Below are 27,966 nucleotides of genomic sequence, written 5' to 3' on the forward strand. Positions count from 1 at the left end.
ATGCATCCTGAAATTATCAGCAGAGTTGGGAATTCATATATGTGAAATAGGTATTTTCTTTAGTAATAAAAACATGGCCTCAATTCACTAAGCTTTATCAAACACTTGACTTTATCAAACGTTTGATAATTTACCTCATGGGTAAAATCTCATTTTGAATTCACTAAAGTGTTATATATTTATCAAATATTTTATCGATAAAATGTTCAATAAATCTATAACATCTTAGTGAATTCAAAATTAGATTTTACCCATGAGGTAATTTATCAAACGTTTGATAAAGTGTTTGATAAAGCTTAGTGAATTGAGGCCATAGTGTGTGTTTATGCTCGTTAAAGAGAACCAGAGACGAAGCACCCTCATGTATTTTACTACATGTATCAGTGGGAACATGACAGTAAACACCCACCCTGCTTTTAGTTTCATTCTTATCTGCTTAATTAGTCTATTATCAGCTGTGAAAAGAATCCCCGACTGAGCCTGAGTCACTCTTCTGTGGAGTCTTTTCAAGCCCAAGCCTGCCCCCTCCTGGCTCAGCTTTCCTGCTTTGCATACTGAGAGCTCTGATGACATGGGAGGGGCTGCTGCTGCTGAGAGAGAAGGTCTAAAACAGACAAGTGTGGCTGCAATATGATCTATGTGCTCTGTGTGCACTCTGCATAGATAATGATGATGACTGTAGTTTCATTCCTATGAGAGAGACTTCCTACAGGCAGCTGCACCTGCACATCATACCAAAATGAAAGAACACAAATGAAAGGCTGCAGCAGCCTTTCTCATATAGCCTAGACAGCAGCCTAGTCTCATATAACCTAGACAGCACATCCAGAACAACTCATAACCCGGAAGCAGAAGGGATATGAACCGGCGACCATATTGGATTTTTCCTGGAGCAATAATGGATAAAAAACACTAATAAAGGCACACCAGAGCGGCGAAATTATCAGGTAGAGCATTTATTCTTTACAAGCTATCGACGGATATGTTTATTTTGTGTGAAACGTTCATCTCTGGTTCCCTTTATAGATATTTCTGGGATAATGTATAAAACTCTATGACATGTAAAATGTTGTGGCATCTAATTTCTAATGGTAACTTGTATTTTTCAGTTGCTGTAAATCAGTCAATGAGTAAATGAGTCAGTATGTTCCTGTTGTTTAAGGCAAGTAAAAGCAACACCTGAGAAAAAAAATGCTAATAATTGCTGTCATTTATGACTTAAAGAATAACTGTCAGGCATAAAATCAAAATTCAATTCTCTATTTTTATCTCTTAATCAAGTAATAAGGATGCTAACCAAGCAATCCAAAAGTTAAAAGTCACGCTTACTTTTTTCCTTCCATAGAAGATCATTCCCGAGGTCCCCTGGCTGTTATTTGGTACATTAGACCAACACAGAAAGAAGGACTGGGTCTCCACCAAGCGGACTCAATGTTGTCTAAGGTTTTTTCCACCCCTCCCTCTTTTGTATACAGAAAGGGCAAGAGTATTAAAGATATGTTAGTAAGGGCTGATGTGAAACATACTGCTCCAACAAGACAAACCTTTTTACCAAAAAAGCTGGGAACGTTTCCATGTCTCAGCTGTCAAAATTGCTCCAGTATTATTAAAGGAGATTATGTATGCCATCCTATGAAGGGAGTGAAAATTAAAGTGAATGGAAAATTCTCCTGTGTGACAACTAATGCTGTGTATTTCCTGAAATGCCCTTGTGGCATAGGCTATGTGGGACAGACCTCACGGGAAGTACGTGTACGCATTAATGAGCATCGTAGTAACATTAGACTCTATAGGAAATATATTGATGACCCTAACAAAAAAATTGACTCTCCTATAGGTAAACACTTTTATGAATGCGATCATACCGTGAGTGATCTGCGATGGTGCGTCCTGGAAAAAGTTTTTTCGGCTGCTAACGTCGATTCACAGACTGTCCTTTTAAGACGTGAAAGCAGATGGATTGATAAGCTAAGTACTCTTGCTCCCAATGGACTTAATGATGATTTTAATTTAAGGTGTTTTTTGTAAAGAATTTAATATATTGTACTGTCACTTTAAATTATTGGCCATTTTCTCTACTAAGCTGCTGTGCCCGCCCACTCTTGTTGGGTGTGTCTCTTTTTTTATGCTGATTGCTATATATATGTGGATATTTGTTGTATTTGGTAACACTTGACAAAGGCCTTGTGCCGAAACGTTGTGTGCTTTTTTGCTATGGAATAAAATCATTTTGCTACAATTGCACTAAATCCAGGTGGAGACCCAGTCCTTCTTTCTGTGTTGGTCTAATGGATTTGCACCTTAATGGATCCAGGTGCTGACTGGTTGACTCCCTGGTACTGATATCATTGACACGGTTGAGCTTTGGGACTTCCCCTTTTTCTGTGTTATTTGGTACATTGCCAGCCAAATAAAGTTGCAATTTTAGTTGCAATGCATGCTGTGTTTTTTTTTATTTACTTTCCTCCCCTTCTAATAGTTATTCCCTTCAGACATAACTAATGCAGCCTGATTGGCTGAAGCCTCTTTCCCTCCCGTTTTCCCCTCCCACACCTCTGTTCCTTTCTGATTGGCCAACATTTCTTGTGCTGAGAAGCTGAGAAAATGACTTATTGCCCCAGCAGCAGCTTCTGAAATCCAATCCATACAATTAAACCAGCTCTACAGAGTAGCACAATGTTGATTTATGACAATGCACTTCCTACTGCAGAACTGGGTGGGAGTGTCTGGAGACTGGGAGTGGGGCGGGCAATGCATACACAATCAGGCAGAGGAGAGTAAGGGAGGAAATGACATCAGGATTTGCTCCAAGACAGATACAGTCAAGATGGAAAATGCTAAGAAGGATTTTCTCTTTTATTACAATATTAAAATTACTAATATCAAAACGTGGACAGTGCAATACATATTTTATGTAAGTAGAGCAAGTATTCATTTTTTTTTTTCTGAGATAGTATGGATGACAGCTCCTCTTTAAAGGGGGGTGATTTTCACCAGTTGGTATAATTATTTTGGTGAGACAGGCCCATAGTTCTCACAGAGCGGGCCGTGAAGATAAGTGGAGCAAAGGACTCTCAGAGAATAGGTGAAGCTTCCATGATTCAAGTAACAGGTTTCCAGCTTATCTCCAGAAGTCAGCGTCTTCTCACACTTCCCAAGGAGGTCATCATCATATCCATTGTCCTCATCCCACACTTCAATTGTGTATTTCACATTAGCTGCAAGTTCCACAAAGTCCAATTCATAAACAGCGTTCCACTTTGGATTGTCATTATTCCAGATGGTTTGTGTTCTTGTACCATCAGAACCAAACTTAAATTTCACATAGCCATCAGTCTTCGTAAGGCGATCACCACGCAGTCCTGTGGCTTCTTTGAAGGTCACATGGAGTTTGGCTATCCCTTTTTTGGTTGGACAGCAATCAGATGTTGTGTGTTTAGTGGGTGGACAAATGCAGGAACATTCTCTTCCATGGCTGGGAGACGAGTGGCCTGAGCAGGAGCAGTTCTCTTGTAGTGCATTCTCCTTTATGTAATCACCCACTGCAAGCCTAAGGTTCTCTTTCTGGGGACCAGCAAATTTCACCAAGTTGTGGATGGGGTCCAGGGAGTAAGACACCAGACCTGGATCAGTCTTGAGGCTTTCCATCCAGTTCTGAAATTCTGTACTCTTTTCTTTACCAGCTGAAAGGAGGTCAAATGTTGCTTTTCCTCCTTTTACCTATGAAATGAGGAAAAAAAAGTAATTAAAGTCATTATATGTTTTGTAAAACCGTTGAAGAAATGTTCTACTAATAACTAAACAAGCAAACTGTTCCAACTAAGGTGTTTAAAGCAAATGTAAAACCAGCTAAAGAAAAACAAATGAAGAGGGAAGGCTCTGGGTCCTTCCCATTCCTCTCTCCATGCCCTGTACCACCGCTGTCCTAAAAAGGCTTCAGAAGCGCTCCTGACCCATAATGCTTCTGAGGACAGGTGGCTCTATACTGCACATTCCCGAGCACTCACTCAAGTGTGTGCAGTACACACCCACTCTCCTTTATTGGCACTCGGGGACGTGAGGACTCCCAAAGGCGTACGCGAACAGTGGGTTAAATCACTTTGATGGGCAGGACTATGGAGGACCGAGGGTGTGGAGAGAGGACCAGGAAGGCTCTAAGGGATCCAGAGCCTTTCCTCTGCATAGGTGAGCAACTAGCTTTTTTTTTAAGTTAGCTTTAGTTTTACTTAATGATGTTCTCAATAACTGATGCTCCACCACTCAGTAGAGCTGCTTTGAACCCAATGTCATGTCATATTTGTTATAAGTCATTAATCCTGGAAGTATTATGTTCTACAGGCCACTTTCCTGTGGTGGACTTTTTTGTGCTTGTCCGAGTCCTATCTAATAACATGGTATCTGAAAAACCCCATTACATTGAGTTACTAAGTTACTAAGCTTGCAATTTAAAACATTTTGATTTATTATAACTTTATGGATTCTATCATCAAGCAGGGAGTGATCACATCAAGTCCAGATGCCAGTGTCGATAATGTGACCTTAGACTTTCAGTGCATCTGGAGCTGAGACAGGATCCACTGAAATGCTATAAAAATTAGCCATGGTCAGAATTGCCAAAGTTGTAAACCGATGAAATTCTGAAATTGCACATGGAATTCCAAACAAATTCTGAATGTTCTGGATTTCAAATCTGCATTGTAAAATCATGAAATTGTAATTTATTGCATTTTTTTTGCACTAAACAACATAAGATTAGTTATGGTTAGTGCAAAGTTGTGAAAATATGTTCACAATAGAGGAAATTCTGCTTAGAAGTTTAACATTTTCAGATGGAATTTTCTCCTCCCATGAGTATGCCCAGTAGACTTACTTTTTGCAATTTATACTGGTTTGGTGGAGGGTGACGCAGTGTGTGGATACACCGTTTGACATCACTAAACTGAAAATAGAGGTGTGGTGGAAGTGTCAGTCTCAGTGTCACAGACTAAAGGTGGCCACACACCATACAATTAAAAGATCCAATTTTTTGCTAATTCAATAATTTTGATCAGTGGTCCCGAAAAAATGAGAGCTTTTCTTTGTTTTTGATCAAGAAATCTGATTGAATTTCCCTTTTTGTTTTCGATTTTTGGAGATTGGACATGTTGGAAATTTCAGACCAGCTTTATAAAGAATTGTATGGTGTGTGATGGATTGTCAATTACTTGTACAGTTCCAATCCATGAGCTTTCAATTATTTTATTCATGATTGGGGAAAAATGTAACATAGGTGTGTGGTACATTGGTCAGATTTTTTAATTGTTACAATCAGTCAGAAAAATGGATTGCTATTCTTGAATTGAACAAATATTTAAAAAAAATGTATGGTGTGTGGCTATGATCTTTATTGTGATCTTATGTTGAGGTATATCACAAAAGAGATGCGGATTCCGTAAGTCAAAAACAGGATTCTGTTATTCAAGCACAGTACAAAAACAGGTTACAAAAGGTAAGAAAAAGTCTGTGTCAACAGCTGTTTAGCGTGATCCAACGACTCGTCAGGACACCCAGACCTCATGTTGAGGTATATAAGAAGATATGGGTGCATATTAGGAGTCTGAAACTCACCAGTTACATCAGATTGAATTGATAAATCACATTGACTCCATGGAAACATGGAATTTCTAAGGACTAACAAGAATTTTATCAAACCAGGTAAAATGGGCCAAATGTGCACCTGGTAATTTGGGAGCCGTCATAAGCTGCAATGCAAATTGTCGCTATAGTGTCACCGCGTATGTATCTTGGGCTCCGGAGTTCAGCTATTGCATAGCCAAAAAATTAATAACAGCGATTATTGTGGTGGTTAGTCCAGCCAGAGTTTTGCTATTGCATAGCTGAGCTTGGGCTGGCATGTAGCAGTGGTGCTTGGCTAATAGATACTAGGCTATATTACAGGTAGTCCCCAGTTAATGAACGAGATGGGGACTGTAGGCTCGTTCTTAACCTGAATCCGTTCTTAAAGCGGAATATAACCCTGCATTTCAACTTTGCTCTAAAACATTATTTACAGCATATTATGTGAACCAGCATTTTTTTTTACTAGACCAGCATTGGAAGAGTTACACACAGATCTTTAAAGTTCTGTGGAGAGATATGCAGAAGTTCAGATAGATACATTTAACTAAATAGAATGTAACAAGTGAGAAATGTTACACACTATTTGGCTGTCCTCCAGCTCCTTCTCAGTCAGAGAGAGTGAGTCACATTCCACACTTAGATACATTTAAGTAAACAAAATGTATCTATGTAAGCTTTGGATGCGTCTGCAGTTCTCTCCAGGAACTTTAAAGCTCTGTGTAACCCTTCCAATGCTGGTCTAGTAAAAAAGAATGCTGGTTGCATATAATATACTGTAAATAATGTTTTAGAGCAAAGTTGAAATGCAGGGTTATATTCCGCTTTAAGTCGGAACCCTATGCCGTTTCTGCCCCCTTTGCCTCCTATGTGTCCCCTTTGCCTCCAGTTTCCCCCTCCGTGCCTCTCTGTCTCCCACTCAGGGGCATAGCAATAGGGGTTGCAGAGGTTGTGACCACATCGGGGGCCCTTGGGCCAGAGGAGCCCCGAAGGGCCCTCCCTCAACTGCAGTATTAGCTCTCTATTGGTCCTTTGCTCATAATAATCACCTCATAGATACTATGAATAGTGGTAACCATTAACAAACTGTTCCCCATCCCCTTCTTGCACCTCTGACACTGTAGTTGCCATTGGCAGGTTTTGGTTCACCGTATCAATTGTTATGTATAGATTGCTAGGGGGAGCGGGGGCATTGTAAAACTTGCATCAGGGCCCACAGCTCCTTAGCTACGCCACTGCTCCCACTGTGCCTGTTTGTACCCCATATGTGCTTGTTTGTCCCTCCCTGTGCTTGTTTGCCCCCCTGTGCCTCTGTTTGTCCCCCCATGTGCCTCCGTTTGTCTCCCCCGTAGTACCTCTGTTTGCCCCCCACTCTGCCTCCATTTGTCCCTCTTCTGTACCTCCATTTGTCCCCCCACTCTGCTTGCGAGAGGAGGACAGACAGTGTTGGACTCGTTCGGAGGTGAGTCTAATGCTGTTGCTGCATGCGCCGGCACTTGGGGGAAGTTTGAAGTCGCTTCTTCAAACTTCCCCCACGCGGAAAAATGACATCATCGCGACAGTATCTGTCCGTTCGTATCGGCGGGTCGTTCGTAAGTCGAGCGTTCTTAACCCGAGGACTACCTGTATAGTCACTCAATGTTCAGCTAGGCAAGCAGCGAGGTGGCACCGGGCTCTTGGTGGAAGCTACAGTGTAGATGAGCTTAGTGTTATGGTGCCCATACATGGTACAATTTTTTTCATCCAATCTTACCATTTCTATGTAATATAATGGGACTGCCTAAATTATCCTTTCAGTATATTCACTTAATTTACGCTTATACTACATACAAATGATAAGATTGGGTGAAAACAATTGTACCATGTATGGGCACCATTAGATGTAGGTGGGGGTAGTTAGTATTAGATATAGGTAGGGGAGGGATTATGTGAGCGTTAGGTTAGTGGAGTAAAATATTGGGATGGAAATTGTCTGAAATGCATACTAGAGAACAATGATGTACAAAATATGGTCCACTGGACGCCCCTAAATTAACACTTAACAATATAGTATACTTTATTTACAATAAAAAAAACTAGGTCAATAAAACATCTTTGCTTGTCCCCCACCTTCCCTGTGTATCATAGGTCAGTGTATCATAGGCTATCCCACTCACGTGTAGGATATAAATTTATACATTATACTAGGTAAGCCGGCCAAGCGGCAGCCAGGTGAATGTCCTGATATAGGTATCTCAGGTACTGCACACCTGTTGCTGGGTGTCAGTCTACGGCTTCCTAGGGTATACTACAACTGCACTGTGTAAAGACAAAAGGTGCAAATATATACAATATCACTACTCACAAACTTCTACATGGTTCACCCTGAAGGGCTTCATCAGGAAGTGAAAAGCATGTACAATGCATAAACATAAACACCCCCCACCAAACAAAATACCCAGCAGTATGTCAGCCTATGTCAGTAAAATATTGGTAACATTTCCGATATTCTACAATGTGCTTCATCCTCTTCCCAAATCACCAGACACTTTTTTCCATTTACGCAATTTCATGACCTTCTTGAAGCAATAGGATGGGTATTGCAGTGAGGTCTAGGTTGTGACCACGCTAATGATTTGCAGCTTTACAACTTACCTCCCAGATCCGTTCATTGAACCTTTGATGGAAACTATCCCCATGGTTTGAGTTCTTTGATTTTTCCTTGCAGTGCTGGACTTGAGAATTAAACTCTGCTGACTTATCTATAGAGGAAGCAGAAATCTTAGCCTCAACATTGAGGCAATCCTTGACCTCATCTACAGTCATGCCGTCTAAAGTGACTTGACAGGCCCTGACTGCTGTGATCTCTTCAATCCGACCTCCGGCCTTTGCGTGGGTGATATAATGTGTACCGTATTGTGCTATAAGGCGTTTGTATGTGCCTTTGGTCTTTGCATCGTACGTAGCTGGAAGGTTCTTCAGATCTTTGGCAAAGTGTGAGGTTAATGGAGCACTGGGAGACAAATGGAAACTAAAAGAGAAAACAGACACACAACATTAGATACATCCTAAGTACACCATATCCAGCAGAACATCATTCTTGGGTTAGAAAAGCACCTCTTTTTTTTACATGGAGGCTTCCTTGTTAATTGTGCTAATACATTAAATATTAATTAAATCAAATCCAAACTATGCCCTGATCAATAATGAGTTAGTAGAACATTACGGATTTTAACCTTTGGACTGCCCCCCCTCCCCCCTTTTCTTAAAATTGTATGCGGCCTGGCCTGCCATCCAGATTAGCGATAAGACCACTTTGATAATTACCTGATCCGGACACTGGAGTCTCCTCTTCCAGCACGGAATGGCACTGTATGCGGACATCCTCCTTCGGGTCTCGATAACATGATATGACAGGTGATCTGACTACAAATCACGCACCATCCCCCACCAAAACGTTGATGGGGCCTCCCCACTTTCTTCACTGTGGTGTACCCTGGAGTCATATAAGCCATTGTAAACAGCCTCAGGTAATAAATGTGGCCACCTTGGACCTCCCCCCTTCTGCAACAAAACAAGTGTTGCCCCAATTCTTCTACCCCAAAACAAGTGGAGCCAATATATCTCTTGAACTCCTTCTCTCCTATTACAAGTGTGGCCAGCATATCTCTCCTAGACTCCCCTGGAAAAGAGTTCATTTAGGATAAAACCCATATATTTAATTCAAGGGATTCTGTTCATTTTGATTAAGTGACTATTTCGGAGGGGGTATAAAAAAAAAAATACATGTGTGTATATATACATATATACAGGATCTTCTAAAAAAAATTAGCATATTGCCAGGTCGTGCTGAAAAATGAAATCTTCATCTCCATAAAGATTTTCAGCAGATGGAAGCATGAAGTGCTCCAAAATCTCCTGATAGCTAGCTGCATTGACCCTGCCCTTGATAAAACAGAGTGGACCAACACCAGCAGCTGACATGGCACCCCAGACCATCACTGACTGTGGGTACTTGACACTGGACTTCAGGCATTTTGGCATTTCCCTCTCCCCAGTCTTCCTCCAGACTCTGGCACCTTGATTTCCGAATGACATGTAAAAGTTGCTTTCATCCGAAAAAAGTACTTTGGACCACTGAGCAACAGTCCAGTGCTGCTTCTCTGTAGCCCAGGTCAGGCGCTTCTGCCGCTGTTTCTGGTTCAAAAGTGGGTTCATGCTTCCATCTGCTGAAAAGCTTTATGGAGATGAAGATTTCATTTTTCAGCACAACCTGGCACCTGCTCACAATGCCAAAACCACTGGTAAATGGTTTACTGACCATGGTATTACTGTGCTCAATTGGCCTGCCAACTCTCCTGACTTGAACCCCATAGAGAATCTGTGGGATATTGTGAAGAGAAAGTTGAGAGACGCAAGACCCAACACTCTGGATGAGCTTAAGGCCACTATCGAAGCATCCTGGGCCTCCATAACACCTGAGCAGTGCCACAGGCTGATTGCCTCCATGCCACGCCGCATTGAAGCAGTCTTTCTGCAAAAGGATTCTCGACTAACTTTTTTTGTTTTAAAAACACTTTTCTTTTATTGGTCGGATGAAATATGCTAATTTTTTAAGATAGGAAATTTGGGTTTTCATGAGCTGTATGCCAAAATCATCAATATTAAAACAATAAAAGGCTTGAACTACTTCAGTTGTGTGTATTTGAATCTAAAATATATGAAAGTCTATTGCTTTTCAGTACATTACAGAAAATAATGAACTTTATCACAATATGCTAATTTTTTGAGAAGATCCTGTATATACCTGGGGCTTCCTCGAACCGCTTCAAGCTAATCGCTCTCTCGTCTTCCTCCTGCACCACCTTGATCCTCTGTTAATTGGCCTGTTAACTCCATCCGTCTGGGGCATACTGCATGCACCCCCCATCTCTGGGAGCGTTTTGTGCCTGGGCAGGTACAGAACGCTCCCAGTGACGGGAGAGTGATAGAGGAGTGCGCAGCCAGACTGTGCATCCTCTGACTGGCCCCGACTGAAGGACTATACGGGTCCGAATAGCGGTGTATCCAGGCTGTGCAGGAGGATGGGGAGGGAGCGATTAGCCTGAAGGGGCTGGAGGAAACCCCAGGCATGTATCATTTTTAATATCCCAGGATTGAACTCCATTCTAACCAGTAGCCGATACCCCCTTTGCCACAGAAATCTTTTCTTTTTCTTTTCCTTTTCTCCAATAGATCATTGGGGTGTCTGTATGGCTGATATTGTGGTGAAACCCCTCCAACAGTGTGATGTCAGCACCAGGGTCATGACAGTTTCCTTTCTGTGAACCTTGTTGCATTGTGGGAAATAACATTTTAAAACACCAGCAAGCAAACAAGTATTAACTTACTTAGCACGCCTAAAAGCCCCTTAACACACCTAAAGCCGTTTAGGATGTGTAAAGTTTTGCATGCTAAGTTAGCACATGCAAAGTTCAAGCGCTGCGCACGAAACGTCGCACCGGGTGTGACTAAACCGTCGCACCGGGTGCGCCCAAAACGTCACACCGTGCAACGTTACGGGCACACCCGATGCAACATTTTAGGGGCACCCTGCACGCAAAACGTTGCACTGGGTGCGTCCAGTCGCACCCAGTGCAACGTTTTGCGTGCAGCGCTAAACTTTGCACACAATAGGCTCGATTCACAAAGCTGTGCTAACACAGTTAGAGACTTTAGGCGTGATAACCATTGCACCACGCTGGTGAAAAGCCAGTTTAGGCGTGCTAAGTTTAGGAATGATAAGTTTAGATCGCGCGCAAAGTCCCGCACGCAAAGCAGCGCCATTAAACTCTATGCGAAGTGCACCAGACTTTGCTAGCGCAAAACTTTTGATCAGCTGTGCACTGCGGTGCTAACCCAGTTGGTGCTAAACTTATCACGCCTAAACTTATCACACCTAAACTTATCATGCCTAAACTGAGTTTAGGCGTGATAAAGGGCTTTTCACCAGCTAACTGTTAGTACCGCTTTGTGAATCAAGCCCAATATATAAAAGCTTTAGGGGCTTGATTCACAAAGCTGTGCAAACTGTTTAGCACGGGTGTGCTAAACGGTTAGCACGTGAAGTGCCGTTCGCGGACTTTTGCGAGTGCAAAGTGCCGCGATTGCGTGAATCGTGGCACTTTGCGCGCGCAAAAGTCCGCGTACAGCACTTCACGTGCTAACTGTTTAGCACACCCGTGCTAAACTGTTTGCACGGCTTTGTGAATCAAGCCCATGGCGTGCTAACTGCTTAGCACCCTATTTAGCACACCCAAAGCTTTTATGCATGCTGAGTTCAAACCCTTTTGTGAATCGAGCCCATAAAATATCTACACATTCGTAATAACAAAGAACCCATTGATTCCAATTACTGTGTATGCGTAGATTCAGAATGATAGCTCCCTTTTAAGGATTCTCACACATACTGTATTTTATGTTGAGCCACTGATAAATACCTGTAGTATGAGCACTCCAGTTTATGGCTGAGGAAGTTGTACTTGTCGGTGAGCTTTTTACTGTTGCCAAATTTGGCCATATTGGAATGGGAGCCACCAACAGCTGTATTTGCTTTCATCATGTTAATTTCAATATCCAGCCCAACCTTCCAGTCATTCTGTACAGAAGAAGTTGCCTCATTGGCTAGTGACACAGTAGACTCAGATGACGAGCTAACGACATTCCTGGAACAGGAGGTTTCAGGTCTCCAGTCTACCAGGGCTTTGGGAAGCTTCTCAAGGACGTTGTTGCTGTGTGGGTTGCGACAAAGGGTACAAGTTTTACCAGTTTTCTGCAAGTCAAGAAGGAAAGAGCCAGTGGTCTTCATGGTCACAATATTTACTCCTTCTCCCAACAGAGTGTGACCAGGAACAAACTTGGCCTTTTTGCAGACCGCGCTTGTACCTGGTTCGCACCCATATGTGACCACTGGAGGCGTTGTAGAGGATGTCTGCTGGAGAATGTGGAGCCCAAGGAGAATGAGCAGGATTTGATTCATTATATCTGTCCCTTAAAAAAACAAAATACATATATGTTAAGGTGTATGGACAGTTACCATATGGACAGTTACCAAATGTATCCCTACCTGTAACAAATGTTTACCATTAAGTGGTGCACAATTTTTAATAAATACAGACCAGGTTTTTTGGATCATGTATGATTTCCAGGGTCCTCTAGCCTCAAAGAACATCAGTGAGTCAGCCAAATCAGCAAAATTCTGAACTTTCTTTAAAGCGGAATATAACCCTGCATTTCAACTTTGCTCTAAAACATTATTTACAGCATATTATATGCAAAAAGCATTTTTTTTTTACTAGACCAGCATTGGAAGGGTTAAACACAGAGGTTTCAAGTTCCGTGGAGAGATATGCAGAAGTTCAGATTGTTACATTCTATTTAGTTAGATGTATCTATTGATAAATGTTACACACTCTTTGGCTGTCCTCCAAGCTCCTTCTCAGTTTAGAGAGTGAGTCACATTCAACACTTAGATACATTTATGTAAACAAAATGTATCTATTTCAGCTTCAGATGCGTCTGCAGAAATCTCCAGGAACTTCAAAGCCCTGTGTAACCCTTCCAATGCTGGTCTAGTAAAAAAAAAATGCTGGTTGCATATAATATACTGTAAATAATGTTTTAGAGCAAAGTTGAAATGAAGGGTTATATTTCGCTTTAACCTTCTCCAGGCCCGGATTTACATCAAAGGAGCCTATAGGCACAGATGTCCTTTCTTTGTTCTCCATGAACCTACCAGCTGTCACTTCTCCCTTACTTCCCTTGAACGTGTCTGTGCCTACAGGTGTCCCTTAGAATTAGGTAGCCAGAGGTGCACCTGACTGAAGGGAGATCTCATCAGTGGAATGCTGAGAGCTGGGTGATTAAAATCTCATTTACCCTGTGCTCGGGAATCTGAATAGGGAAGGAAGGAGGGAGGCACTAAGTGAGGGGAGTGAGCCGCCTTTCCATCATCAGGTGCCCGTAGGCACATGCCTACAGTGCCTTATGGTAAATCCGGCCCTGACCTTCTCACAAATAGTAATGTTGTATGCATGTACAGTACAGTATTGAAGAATATTGCAAAAACCAAGCACCTCATCCCCCCAGAAGATCGGCCAACCTTAGTCCATGCCTTCATTACATCCCGACTGGACTACTGTAATGCTCTCTACACTGGCCTTCCAAAAAAGGTCTTGCACTGCCTACAGCTGATACAGAATACTGCTGCCAGACTGCTAACCAACCAACCCCGTCACTGCCACATAACGCCAGTCCTGCACTCCCTTCACTGGCTACCTATAGAATGGAGGGTCCTATTCAAGATCGGCCTACTGACATTTAAATCCCTGAATAATCTGGGCCCTGGATACATGAAAGATATTTTGCAGCTGCGTAGCAATCCCCACGTTCTCAGATCCACAGGTTCTAATAATCTCATCATACCCAGAGTCCACTTGGAATCTTTTGGTCCCAGAGCCTTCTGTCATGCTGCCCCTACGTTTTGGAACTCCTTACCTCAACAGATCAGGACAGCTCCATCCCTGGACATGTTTAAATCCAGACTGAAAACCCACCTGTTCAGTTTGGCATTTGCAGAAATATAACTTTTGTTGTGTGAATACTTCATTCTACTACCAATTACTGAATCGGAGAGAGCCTAAGCGCTTTGAGTCTTATGGGAGAAAAGCGCTATAGAAACGTTATTGTATTATTGTATTGTATTGTATTATTTGATCTTTTTAGAACAATTTGACAATTAAGAATAATTTAGATCATTTTGGCATTATATTCTATTGACTGTGGCCCATGGGTAATAACATTATGTCTATGGTGGCATCCAGGTCAGGCACAGCATAGGGAAGAGTGCCCACCAAAATGATCTGGTTCAATATTATGGGCCAAACAGCACAAACAGTTTCATAAATCAATTTTATTTTGTTATTACTAAAAATCTTCATGTGTACAAAAACACTAAATGTGGCAAAAGTAGAATTAATTATATATAAATGATTTAGTCAGTGTTTGCCCATTGTAAAATCTTTCCTCTACCTGATTTACATTCTGACATCATATGGTGACATTTTTACTGCTGGCAGGTGATGTCAGTGGAAGGAGATGCTGCTTGCTTTTTTGGCAGTTGGAAAGAGCTGTAAACAGCTATTTTCCACAATGCAATGAGGTTCACAGACAGGAAACTGTCAGGACCATGGCCCTGTAAACAGCTTTTTCCCACAATGCAATGAGGTTCACAGACAGGAAACTGTCAGGGTCCTGACATCACACTGTGGGAGGGGTTTCACTTCAATATTAGCCACACAGACCCCCCCCCCCCCCCCTGATGATCCATTTGAGAAAAGGAAAAGATTTATCATAGGAAAGGGGGTATCAGCTACTGATTGGGATGAAGTTCAATTCTTGGTTACGGTTTCTCTTTAAAGGGAACCTTAACTGAGAGGGATATGGATGTTTCCTTTTAAACAATACCAGTTGCCTGGCAGTCCTGTTGATCTCTTTGGCTGCAGTAGTGGCTAAATCACACACCTGAAACAAGCATGCAGCTAATCCAGTCTGACTCCAGTCAGAGCACCTGATCTGCATGCTTGTTCAGGGGCTGTGGCTAAAAGTATTAGAGACACAGGATCAACAGGAGAGTCAGGCAAGTGGTATTATTTTAAAAGGAAAAATCCATATCCTTCTCAGTTTAGGTTCCCTTTAAGTCCACAGTTAAGTAAATAATAGTTCTATTGCATGCATTTACAAGATGTAAAAATATAAATGACTAGCCGACCCGCGGCGTAGCATACGCCGCATAAGGGGGTAGAAGGCAGGAAGGGGGTACTGGGCACAGCGGCAGGGGGGGGGGGGGTCACACCCCCCCTCACCTGGCTCCCCCATGTGCACTCCTCCTGCAGCTTAAGCTCAGCAGAAACCCCCCTCCCCCTCCAGCTGAAGCTCAGCAGAAACCCCCCTCCCCCTCCAGCTGAAGCTCAGCAGGAACCCCCTCCCTCACCTGCATCCCCCATGTGCGCTCCCCCTCCAGCTTAAGCTCAGCAGGACCCCCCTCCCTAACCTGGGTCCCCCATGTGCGCTCCACCTCCAGCTTAAGCTCAGCAGGACCCCCTCCCTCACCTGGTTCCCCCGTGTGCACTCCCCCTCCAGCTTAAGCTCAGCAGGAACCCCCTCCCTCACCTGGGTCCCCCATGTGCGCTCCCCCTCATGCTTAAGCTCAGCAGCAGCCGCCACTATTAGTAAGAGGCCTCAAGCGGGGAGGACTCACCTCTTCAGCGTTCCAGCGTGCGTTCGACTGTCGTCACTTCCTGCAATGCCACCCACTGTATTGGTAGAATTTGCCTTCTTAAAACAGAAGGAAATCTGCAACAATTCAGCTATAAGTGAACATTTGTGGTTACCCACAATGCACTGCTACTAAATATGCAAATTATCCCTTTTCACCCTTGGGAAGCCAAGCAAGCATCCAGAACTGCTGGTGTATAGCTAGCATATAGCTTTAAATTGTACACAGTCATATCAAACCCACATGTAAACAGCCTGTTTTGGACTTTTGATCCTCATCAGTACATGGCAGAAATTGATATGGCTGTATGAGATAGGGCTTGGACCAGTACAACAGACTTACCAAGCAGCTCAGGGCGACCCAAACCACTCGGAATGTATAGGGGGATAAAAGGGACCAAAAAGACCTCCTACTAAAAAAAGCAAAGCTTAGTTTAATTTGCCTTCTTAAAACTGAAGGAAATCTGCAATAATTCAGCTATAAATGAGCATTTGTGGTTACTCACAATGCACTGCTACTAAATATGCAAATTATCCCTTTTCACCCTTAGCAAGCCAAGCAAGCATCCAGAACCACTGGTATATAGCAAGCCTATAGCTTTAAATTTTACACAGCCATATAAAACCCACATGTGACAGCCTGTTTCAGACTTTTGGTCCTGATCAGTACATGGCAGGAATTGACATGGCTGTATGAGATAGGGCTTGGACCAGTACAACAGAGTAACCAAGCAGCTCGGGGTGACCCAAACACTCAGAATGTATAGGGGAATAAAGGTGACCAAAAAGACCTTCTACTAAAAAAAAAAAAATCAAAGCTTGGTGTAATTTGCCTTCTAAAAACAGAAGGAAATCTGCAATAATTCAGCTATATGTGAACATTTGTGGTTACCCACAAACAATACACTGCTACTAAATGTGCAAATTATTTATTTTCACCCTTCGTAAGTTAAGCAAGCGTCCAGAATCGTTGGTGTATTGCAAGCCTATAGCATTCCATTTTACAAAGGCATAGCAAACCCACACATAACAGCCTATTTCAAACTTTTACTCCTCATCAGTACACACAGCAGGGATTGATATGGCTGTATGAGATAGGGCTTGGACCAGTACAACAGAGTAACCAAGCAGCTCAGGGTGACCCACACTACTAAGAATGTATAGGGGGATAAAATGGACCAAAAAGACCTCCTACTAAAAGCTTGGTGTAATTTGCCTTCTTAAAACAGAAGCAAATCTGCAATAATTCAGCTATAAGTGAACATTTGTGGTTACCCACAATGCACTGCTACTGAATATGCAAATTATCCCTCTTCGCCCTTGGTTTGATATGGCACTACTTCTTCTTCTTGCTTGGACCAGCCCCTTCTTCTTGCTTGAACCGGCCCTGAGGGCAGGGCGATACTTCTTCTTCTTGCTTGAAGGTTGAGGCACTTAGTCTATTATATATGTTACGGCCAGAACCCGAAGTGTGGCCACTTCTAGTTCTGGCCGGCCACTTCGGGTTCTGGCCGGCCAATATGCGAAGTGGCCGCAGCGCTGCGGCCAATGTGAGAAATGGAATGTTTACAGCCGTCTCGCCCGGCCAAATTGATGACAAACTTGCTTAATTTTAATGAAATGTAGCCAGCGGCAATGTCATAGAATAGATGAAGCCGCCGGCTTTCGCGCACTGCCTCTCCCCGATCCCCATATTCCCTCCTCTCGCCGCCTCCCATTACAATACGTAGCAGCCGGGCGGGGACATGCAGCCGGAGAGTCGTTCGTCGCAGCAGGGGCAGCAGAGCGGGGGAGGCTGCAGACATCGCTTCTGCCAGCACCCGCTCTGCAGGAACGGCAGGATTCCCCTGCCGCGACGAACGACTCTCCGGCTGCATGTCCCCGCCCGGCTGCTATGTATAATGGGAGGCGGGAAGAGGAGGGAGGGTGGATCGGGGAGAGGCAGTGCGCGAAAGCCGGCGGCTTCATCTATGACATTGCCGCCGGCTACATTTCATTAAAATTAAGCAAGTTTGTCATCAATTTGGCCGCGGCGAGACGGCATCAACAAAACATTTCTCACATTGGCCGCAGCGCTGCGGCCACTTCGCGCATTGGCCGGCCAGAACCCGAAGTGGCCGGCCAGAACTAGAAGTGGCCACACTTCGGGTTCTGGCCGTAACATATATATAGATAGCTCATCCCGTACCTTCTTTGGAGCACATAGCACACATAGCAATCAGTTATAGCTCAGAAGATGCACTTATAGGGACAATAAACAGCTGTTTCAGACATGGAATGTGATCATCATCAGTTACACTTGTGGCTGGGAGACCGACATGTACCCAAAACAGTAGTCTGCTGCCACTGTGAGGTTTATCCGCCATGGCTCGGTAAACTTTATGTGTGTAGACACTGTACATAAACTTAATTGGGGTTTACACAAACTGCTAACCTAGGCATTGTGTGTAAAATGTGAGTTACTCAAATAATATAACGCATTAAGGGGTTTGGGTAAAGCCCAGTAAACTTAACCAGGTTATAGAGAATGTACCCTGTATGGGAGCACTCTCTGAACTATAACTGATTGCTAAGGGCTTGATTCACTAAAGTGTGCAAAGTGTTAGCATGCCAGCGAAAAACCACTTTGCACCTGCTAACATGCTTTGCACGTGCTAACATGCACGTCAGAGTTTGCGCACGTAAAGTTTTGCGCGCAAACGCTTAGCATACAAAGTCTGTAAACTTCACTGACTTCACGGGATAATGATAGTTAGCATGCGAAGTCCGTACAGATCATGCGAGCGCAATTTAAAACATTGATTACCACTGTATATACTTCATTATGCGGCACGCATAAGCCTTTGCGAGCGCTGCTTTACAGTACATGTTAATGTAACCACCATTCATAATTACATTGACATACTCTATTACTGTGCGGTCGAAGCTCCATTGATTTCAAGGCTTTGTGCGTGCAAACTAGGGTGCTAAGTAGTTTGCACACGCAAAGTTGTTGCTGTTCGTGTACTAAGTGTTAGCGAGCGAACGGTATTACACGGTACGAGCGCTAAAACTTAGCATGCGAACAGCAACTACTTTGCACGTGCAAACTACTTAGCACCCTAGTTTGCACGTGCAAAGCTTTTAGGTGTAATAACGGAGTTATCACGCTTTTGCAAATCAAGCCCTATGTGTGTTAGCTTTGGAGCACATGGTGACGCTAGCATAACTATCGCCCCTGCAGTGAGGCCTGGAGACTGAAGGGGGCCTGGGGCTAGCAAATATTTAGCAGAGAAAATGAGGGGAGCACTGGCACTGCTTTTCAAAACTTTATTGAAATACTTCAAAGCACTTACAGTTGCATTCGCTTCATAGAGCTAAGTACGGCTGGGTGGACGCCAAGTGGGGGGGGGGTTTAGCAAATGTCCATCTCACACTACTGGCAGCAACACGAAACTGAGGTTTGTTGAGACCCCCCCACCTGGCGCCCAACCAACGGCTCATAGCTCTATGAAGAGAATGCATATGCAAAGTTGGATCCCCACTATAAGCGCTTTTCGGAGCTCTTGCTGAGCGCTTATGATTGCTGAGTGCTTTATGAGCACTTTTTAAAAATCCCTCCCATTCACTTTCATTAAAATCGCTGTAAAAATCACATAAAAATCACTGCAATCGCACAAATTGCGTAAGGGGTGATTTTTACATGATTTTTACAGTGATTTCAATGAAAGTGAATGGGAGTGATTTTTAAAAAGCACTCAGAAAGCGCTCAGCAATCACAAGCGCTCAGCAAGCGATCAGAACAGCGCTTCTCCAGCTTAAGCGCTTTTAAGTTTTTTGAGTAAAGTTTTAAACAGCAGTGCCAGTCCTCCCCTCTTTTTCTCGGCTCGATCAACACATGTGTACATATGGGACTTGATCACGCCATATAGGTTCATCTATGCACTGCAGCAAGCTGAACACGACATAGATAAGTCCAGTCCGCCTCACCAGCAAAACCTGAGTGCTGGGATACTACATTCTCTGCACATTTCTATCTAATATTTAATAGATGGGAGGATTATATTCTGCACATTGAAGGGGCAGTTTAGAGAAAATTATGGTTATCTATTAATCACATATCAGTTAATTAATAAGGAGAGCATATGTTTCTCCATAGACCTTGTGTTAAAAACAGTAGATGATAACACTAATTCTGGTTTTCAAGACAGCTGAGCTGCGTCATTAGCATGCTAAGAGACGGACTTCACTGATGGTAGCAGACATTCCAGCTGATTTATGACGGCTGGCTCATTCACTACAGAGAGCTGTGCTGTTCTCACATGTGACTAGCTAAGTAAATAGATAAAGCAGGCTGCTAATTAGTTACTTACTTAGCAGCCTGCTTGTTTACTTACTTAGCTAGTTACATGTGAGAACAGCACGGCTCTCTGTAGTGAGTGAGCCAGCTGTTATAATCAGCTGCAGTGTCTGCTACTATAAGGCCTCTTTTCCACGAACTGTTGATAGGCAGTGAAATGCCTTTCAAACTCTCACAACTGCTCACTGCTGCCTGGAAACTGCTTGTTGCTGCCTGGTAACTGCTCACTGCAGCCTGGTAACTGCTTGCTGAGCACACAGCTCAACAGTCCGTGGAAAGGAGGCCTCAGTGAAGTCTGTCGCTTAGCATGCTAATGATGCAGCTCAGCTGTCTTGAAAACCAGAATTAGGGTTATCATCTACTTTTTTTTAACACCAGGTTTATGGAGAAACTTATGCTCGCCTTATTAAATAACTGATATTGGGTTAATGGAAAATAATAATTTTCACTAAACTGTCCCTTTAATTATGGCATCACTGTAACTGCCAAATCTTTACTATTATTATCTACCAGCACACCCTGGCTGATCCTCTCCACCCTAACTACACCCCTCAGTTCTGTCTGCTCCTTACTTCCTCACTTTTCTCCTTCCCACCCTAAATGACTTCTCCACGCTGACTGCCCCCTGCATCCTGATGTCCACCTCAATATTGTACACACACACACACACACACAGGCACACACACACACACAAATGCACACACACACACACGCAAACGCACGCACGCACGCACACACACACACAAATGCACGCATGCACGCACACACACACACACACACACACGCATGCACACACGCGCACACACACACAAACGCACGCATGCGTGCACACACACACGCACACACACAAACACGCACACACACACGCATGCACGCACACACACAATCGCACGCCCGCACACGCACACACACACAAACGCACGCACACACACACACACAAATGCACACACACGCACACACACACGCACACACACACACACACACACACACACACACACAAACACACACACACACACACAAATGCACACACACGCACACACACACGCACACACACACACACACACACGAATGCATGCACGCACGCACACACACAATCGCACGCCCGCACGCACACACACACACACACACGCACGCACACACAAACGCACGCACACACACACACACAAATGCACGTACGCACACACACACACAAACACACGCACGCACACACACACACACAAACGCACGCACACACACATGCACACACATACAAACTCACGCACGCACACACACACACCCTCCATACAGGGTAATTTTTCCATCCTGACTACACCAAAATTTGAAGCACTTTTGAAACTATAAACCCTGCAGTGTGAATGCTCCCATAGTGAGCCACTGCTCTAAAGATTTGCCGATACCCAAAGATTCCAGCACAAATGCCGCAGAGTCAGCACAGTGTGAAACAGCCCTTAGTTATGATTACATCCCCTCTACCCTTACTTTCCTCCCCCCTTCCCCCTCTCCCTCGCTCTGGCTGACTTCTTCATTGTAGTTGACCCTGGGTAACCTGTCCTTTTCATTCAGACTTCCCCCCCTTCTGGACTTCTTTATCCACCCTGGCTAACCATTGCTAAGCTAGATAACCTCTCTATGGCCTGGTGCACACCAGAGGAGTTTTTCTGAGCGTTTTGAGTTTTTAAATCTGCTGCTAATGTTATCCTATGTGTCTGTGCACACTGGAGCAATGAGGTTTTGTAAAAAAACCCATAGCATTACATTGGGAAGAGCTTTTGAAACCTCTAAAAGCTCTTCCCAATGTAGTGCTATGGTTTTTTTTTACAAAACCTCATTGCTCCAGTGTGCACAGACACATAGGATAACATAAGCAGCAGATTTAAAAACTCAAAACGCTCAGAAAAAATCCTCTGGTGTGCACCAGGCCTAAGTGTGAACTAGCCCATTGATTAACATGAGTTCTCAGTTTTTCTGTGCAGAAAACGCGCACGAAAACAGTCAAGTGTGTTCCTGCCTCAGAAATTAGCCTCGTACACATGTGGCCAACCTGCATGAAAGTTGGACAGGTTGATCCACCGGTGGGATCTGGCAAACAACCTGTAATCAGTTGGTTGTCTTGTAGTTTGCCAGCCGTACACACGCCCATGTATCTTCCAACAAACCAAGTTTAGAAGAAAGATAGGCAGATTGTTGGACCTGTGTATGAGCCTTAGGTCCTAACTCAAGATGCAAATAGTGATGATCACAATCAGCAAAAATATGATTCCGCAAAATTTCACGTACATTTTGCAAACAAAATTGATTTCGTAGTCATTCGTAATTTTGCATACAAATTTTGCGTAATTTTGTACCGACTTTGGAGGTTAATAGCAAAGCCCCCATACATACTATTGCCACCAACATTGCTACCTATGTTAAAGGGAATAGTGGGTACAAGGGTAAAAAATAATTTTTCAAAAAGACCATATAGTTTTTGAGAAAATCGATTTTAAAAATGCTAAGAAAAATGGTTTTTAAACTTTGAAAAATGACAGTTTGCATTTTTAAAATCGATTTTCTCAAAAACTACAATGTCTTTTTGAAAAATGTTCTGCCTTGTACCGAATCTTCTCCTTAACATATGTACCAATTTTGGTAGCAAAACGCAAAATTATGAAATATTACTATTACAAACAAAATCCATTACGATTTCCCCCCAAAATTTTGCATTAGGATTACGATGCGTAAATGTGAATCTCGATGAAAAAATGTCGTCCCACCACTGGATGCAAAGGGGAAAGAAGAGGAGGGTGGGGGGTTGGAGTTAGATGGACATACACAAAGGCTATTTTTTTTTTTTTGTAGTTTTGTCCTTGCAGGGTGAGCTAGAATTTAGCTTTTACCTGCATTAAATGGATGGAGCTGAGCTATTATTTACTTCACATTTGACTTACTGTATTTTCCTGCGTATAAGACTACTTTTTAACCCTTGAAAATCTTCTGAAAAGTTGGGGGTCGTCTTATACGCCGGGTGTCATTGATGCCGGGTGATACGCCCTATCCTGTTACCGCCTCTCAGATCTCCCTGCTGAGGGAGCGCAATCTATATTCTTCCATACCGCTCTGATAAACAGGTAGACAAGGAGAGCTGACCAGTCTACTTATGGAGAGTTGACCAATGCAACCAGTCAATTGACTATATACTGTTATATACTGGGTAAGACATACAGTACAGCACCAGTATCTGTTCATACACAGCACCAGTACATGATATTTTTTTTTATTTTTATTTGGTGTACATTGGAAGAGGGGTAGTCTTATACGGCGAGTATATCCCAAACTCTATATTTTAACTGGAAAAGTTGGGGGGTCGTCTTATACGCCCAGTCGTCCTATACGCCGGAATATACGGTAATTCTATTTTTTGCCACATTTATTGTCTTTGGACACATGATGATCCTGTGCTAGCAATAGAAATATGCACAAGCTTGGTGTGTGGAAAGTAAACAGAAGTTTGTTTGTTTTTTGTTTGTTTGTTTTTGTGTGTGGTGAAAACACAAATAAATAAATAAACAAAACATAGCGGCTCATTGACTTTAAGTATATGTGCGATGACGGTGCGGCTTTCCCCATCCATATGCGGACTTTAATAAGGGCGCTCCCTGTCTCATAGTGTAAAAAATTTAAAGTATTTTTTCTGCATGTAGTGTTGACCCCTGCTTATCCCATTAACCCCTCATGTCACCTGTACCCAGGCTTCAGATGTGTGCACACCTTCAATGTCGCCCAGAGAGATTGAATACGATCATTAGGGCTGCAGTTTGGAGCACAAATGCTGTACAGATGCATCGCTCTACCAAGTTGTAGGAGCTTAGTGTGGGGGTAATGCTTTACTAACTATCTAATCAAATAAGACATATGGTATCATTTTATCTGGAAAGGGCCAACACATATATTTTGAGTTGTTATATAGCAGTACTTTACATTTAAGTAACTTAGCAATCAAGAGAGCAATAAACCAGTACTATCTAAAGTCATATGATAACTATCAATGAGAGAACATTGCTCCAAGCAGTGGTGGACATAGACCCTTGCGGGCCGTGCAGCCGCACCATGACCCCTTGTCCTCTGGTGCTCATGCAGATGCACCATAGAAAGTCCTAGATAATCCTCTAGGTTTGTGTATAGGCCTGCAGATTCTGAGCTCCTCTAAGGACAGTCAGTGACATGACTATGTACTTATTGTCAATAATAATAAGGCAGGACATTAGACTATGACTATGGTAGGATTAGATTGTGAACTCCTCTTAGGACCGTGACATGACTATGTACTCTGTAAAGTGCTGCAGAAGATGGCAGCGCTATATAAATACATAATAATACTATGGTAGGACATTAGACTTTGACTATGGTAGGATTAGATTGTGAGCTTCTCTTAGGACAGTGGCATGACTGTGTACTCTGTAAAGTGCTGCAGAAAATGTCAGTGCTATATAAATATAATAATAATAATAATAATAATAATAATAATAATAATAATAATATATAGTAGGCCATTAGACTATGACTATGGTAGGATTATATTCTGAGCTACTCTTAGGACAGTCAGTGACATGACTATGTACTCTGTAAAATGCTGCAGAAGATGTCAGTGCTATACAAATACATAATAATAATATGGTAGGACATTAGACTATGGCTATGGTAGGATTAGAGTGTGAGCTTCTCTGAGGACAGTCAGTGACATGACTATGTACTCAGTAAATTGCTGCAGAAGATGTCAGTGCTATATAAATATATAATAATATTATGGTAGGACATTAGACTATGACTATGGTAGGGATTAGATTATAAGCTCCTCTGAGGACAGCCAGTGACATGACTATGTACTCTGTAAAGTGCTGCAGAAGATGTCAGTGCTATATAAATACATAACAATAATGTGGTAGGACATTAGACTTTGTCTATGGTAGGATTAGATTGTGAGCTCCTGTGAGGACAGTCAGTGACATGACTATGTACTCTGTAAAGTGCTGCAGAAGATGTCAGTGCTATATAAATACATAATAATAATAATACTTGAGAAAGGAGGATCATCCTCCGAAACGTCGTTTTGCATGTCAAAGATGTCTTGCCAATAAATTCTAAGAGCTATTAATACTGGATGGTGCCGGTCTTCATCTTTCCTTATTAGACTATAACTATGTAGGATTATATTGTGAGCTATTTTGAGGACAGTCAGTGACATGACTATGTACTCCGTAAAGTGCTGCAGAAGATGTCAGTGCTTTATAAATACATAATAATAATATGGTAGGATATTAGACTTGCACTATGGTAGGGATTAGATTGTAAGCTCCTCTGAGGACAGTCAGTGACATGACTATGTACTCCATAAAGTGCTGCAGAAGATGTCATTCCTAGATAAATACATAACAATAATTTGATGGGACATTAGACTATGACTATGGTAGGGATTAGATTGTGAGCTTCTATGAGGATGAGAAATAACGTGACTATATAAAAAGCACTGTGGAAGATACCAGTGCTATATAAATACTGAATATTAATAATAATGTTATTGTAGTTTTTCACCATTTACATTTTTTCTAATTTTCATTTGTGGCACTGCTGAATGAGACGCAGTGATAATGGCCTGTGGCCACTTATGTATGAGACACATTGAATAGGTAGAAAATATGTGCTACATTTATACGTACACATTTAAGCAGTATAAAACCCTGACACACTATTCAATAAAAGACATGTTTTCCTACTTTTTATATGCCATACGGTTATCATATTTGCATTTGAGCATAAATATTATTATTCATTTAGAAATTACAAGTTCCCAAAAGTACAGTTTTTTGCTTTGTGAGCTGACTTTTTATTCATAACTGGTTTTATTCACTATGTATTGAAGGCAGAAATTCTTTTGAGTGTCTGTCTGTGTCCAGGAGCTTCTGCACAGTCAGAGAATGTGTCACATTCCTCACTTGATACAATTAAGTAAACACAAGAAAACATTATCTACACTTCTGATGGGTCCAGATTTCTCTGTACTGAACTTTTAAGTCCTGTGTGTAACCCTTTGAATGCTGTGGGAAAAAAATGGTGGTAGTAAATAATATGCTGTAAATCATTTTTTAGAGCAAAGAAGAACTGCTGGGTTTCATCCCTCTTTAATGTTGGTAAGATAATACATCTGGAGTAACCTATACAAGAGTTGTGGTATGAAGGAACAAACACATCATCCCGAGTTGAGAAGTGTGTGATGTTAGTGAAGTGGTTGAAGACAATATAGTTACATTTTTAAAACTTACCAGCAATGATGACGACTGCCACTGTTTTTCTGCTTCTGTCCAGAATGCTGAAAGCAGAGTCACTTCTACCTATATATATACTATATATGAAACTGCAAAAGGAAAAGATCAAACCCACATGAAAAGGTTTGTGGTTTCCTAGATAAGATCTCGTATTGCGGCAGGTGGGTCTCTGAGTAAGAGGTTTAAATATCTTCCAATTAAATGACTACACATATTGTAAAATGACCCCTTCCTTTCTTTCTTTCTTTCTTTCTTTCTCATAACTTAGAATAGAAAAATGTGAAGTTCCGCTCAATGCTCCAAAAATATCAAATTCTTTATTAATTCAGGTCACACAGGATAAAAAAGTTCACTAACGTGTTTCAGACACGCACTGGTCCTTAATCATAGCCATTAGCTATGATTAAGGACCAGTGCGTGTCTGAAACATGTTAGCGAACTTTTTTATCCTGTGTGACCTGAATTAATAAAGAATTTGATATTTTTGGAGCATCGAGCGGAACTCCACATTTTTCTATTCTTGGTTTGGGGTAGTGTTGGGCGAACATCTAGATGTTCGGGTTCGGGCCGAACAGGCCGAACATGGCCGCGATGTTCGGGTGTTCGACCCGAACTCCGAACATAATGGAAGTCAATGGGGACCCGAACTTTTGTGGTTTGTAAAGCCTCCTTACATGCTACATACCCCAAATTTACAGGGTATGTGCACCTTGGGAGTGGGTACAAGAGGAAAAAAAATTTAGCAAAAAGAGCTTATAGTTTTTGAGAAAATCGATGTTAAAGTTTCAAAGGGAAAACTGTCTTTTAAATGCGGGAAATGTCTGTTTTCTTTGCACAGGTAACATGCTTTTTGTCGGCATGCAGTCATAAATGTAATACATATAAGAGGTTCCAGGAAAAGGGACCGGTAATGCTAACCCAGCAGCAGCACACGTGATGGAACAGGAGGAGGGTGGCGCAGGAGGAGAAGGCCACGCTTTGAGACACAACAACCCAGGCCTTGCATGAGGACAAGAAGCGTGCGGATAGCATGCTTTGTACCACCATGCAGTCATAAATGTAATAAAGATAAGTGGTTCAATAAACAGGGACCATGCGGCAACGCTAACCCAGCAGCAGCACACGTGATGGAACAGGAGGAGGCGCAGGAGGAGAAGGCCACGCTTTGTGAGACACAACAACCTAGGCCTTGCATGAGGACAAAAAGCGTGCGGATAGCATGCTTTGTACCGCCATGTAGTCATAAATGTAATAAAGATAAGAGGTTCCATAAACAGGGAACGGCAACGCTAACCCAGCAGCAGCAGCAGCAGCACACGTGATGGAACAGGAGGAGGCGCAGGAGGAGAAGGCCACGCTTTGTGAGACACAACAACCCAGGCCTTGCATGAGGACAAAAAGCGTGCGGATAGCATGCTT

At 42.6% G+C, this 27,966-nt stretch overlaps 1 protein-coding gene across 1 annotated transcript; it reads right to left on the reverse strand.

The window, feature by feature from the left end:
* Window positions 1-2,576: 2,576 nt before the first annotated feature.
* On the reverse strand, window positions 2,577-26,576 carry LOC137525498 (perforin-1-like). The gene is made up of 4 exons (XM_068246618.1): window positions 26,545-26,576; window positions 12,075-12,624; window positions 8,251-8,626; window positions 2,577-3,720 (listed from the first exon to the last, which is right to left on the reverse strand). The coding sequence occupies exons 2-4, from the start codon at window positions 12,611-12,613 to the stop codon at window positions 3,007-3,009; spliced, it is 1,629 nt and encodes a 542-aa protein (XP_068102719.1). The 5' UTR covers window positions 12,614-12,624; window positions 26,545-26,576; the 3' UTR covers window positions 2,577-3,006.
* Window positions 26,577-27,966: the final 1,390 nt, after the last annotated feature.

This window comes from Hyperolius riggenbachi, chromosome 7, assembly GCF_040937935.1.
Source record: "Hyperolius riggenbachi isolate aHypRig1 chromosome 7, aHypRig1.pri, whole genome shotgun sequence".
NCBI lineage: Eukaryota > Metazoa > Chordata > Amphibia > Anura > Hyperoliidae > Hyperolius > Hyperolius riggenbachi.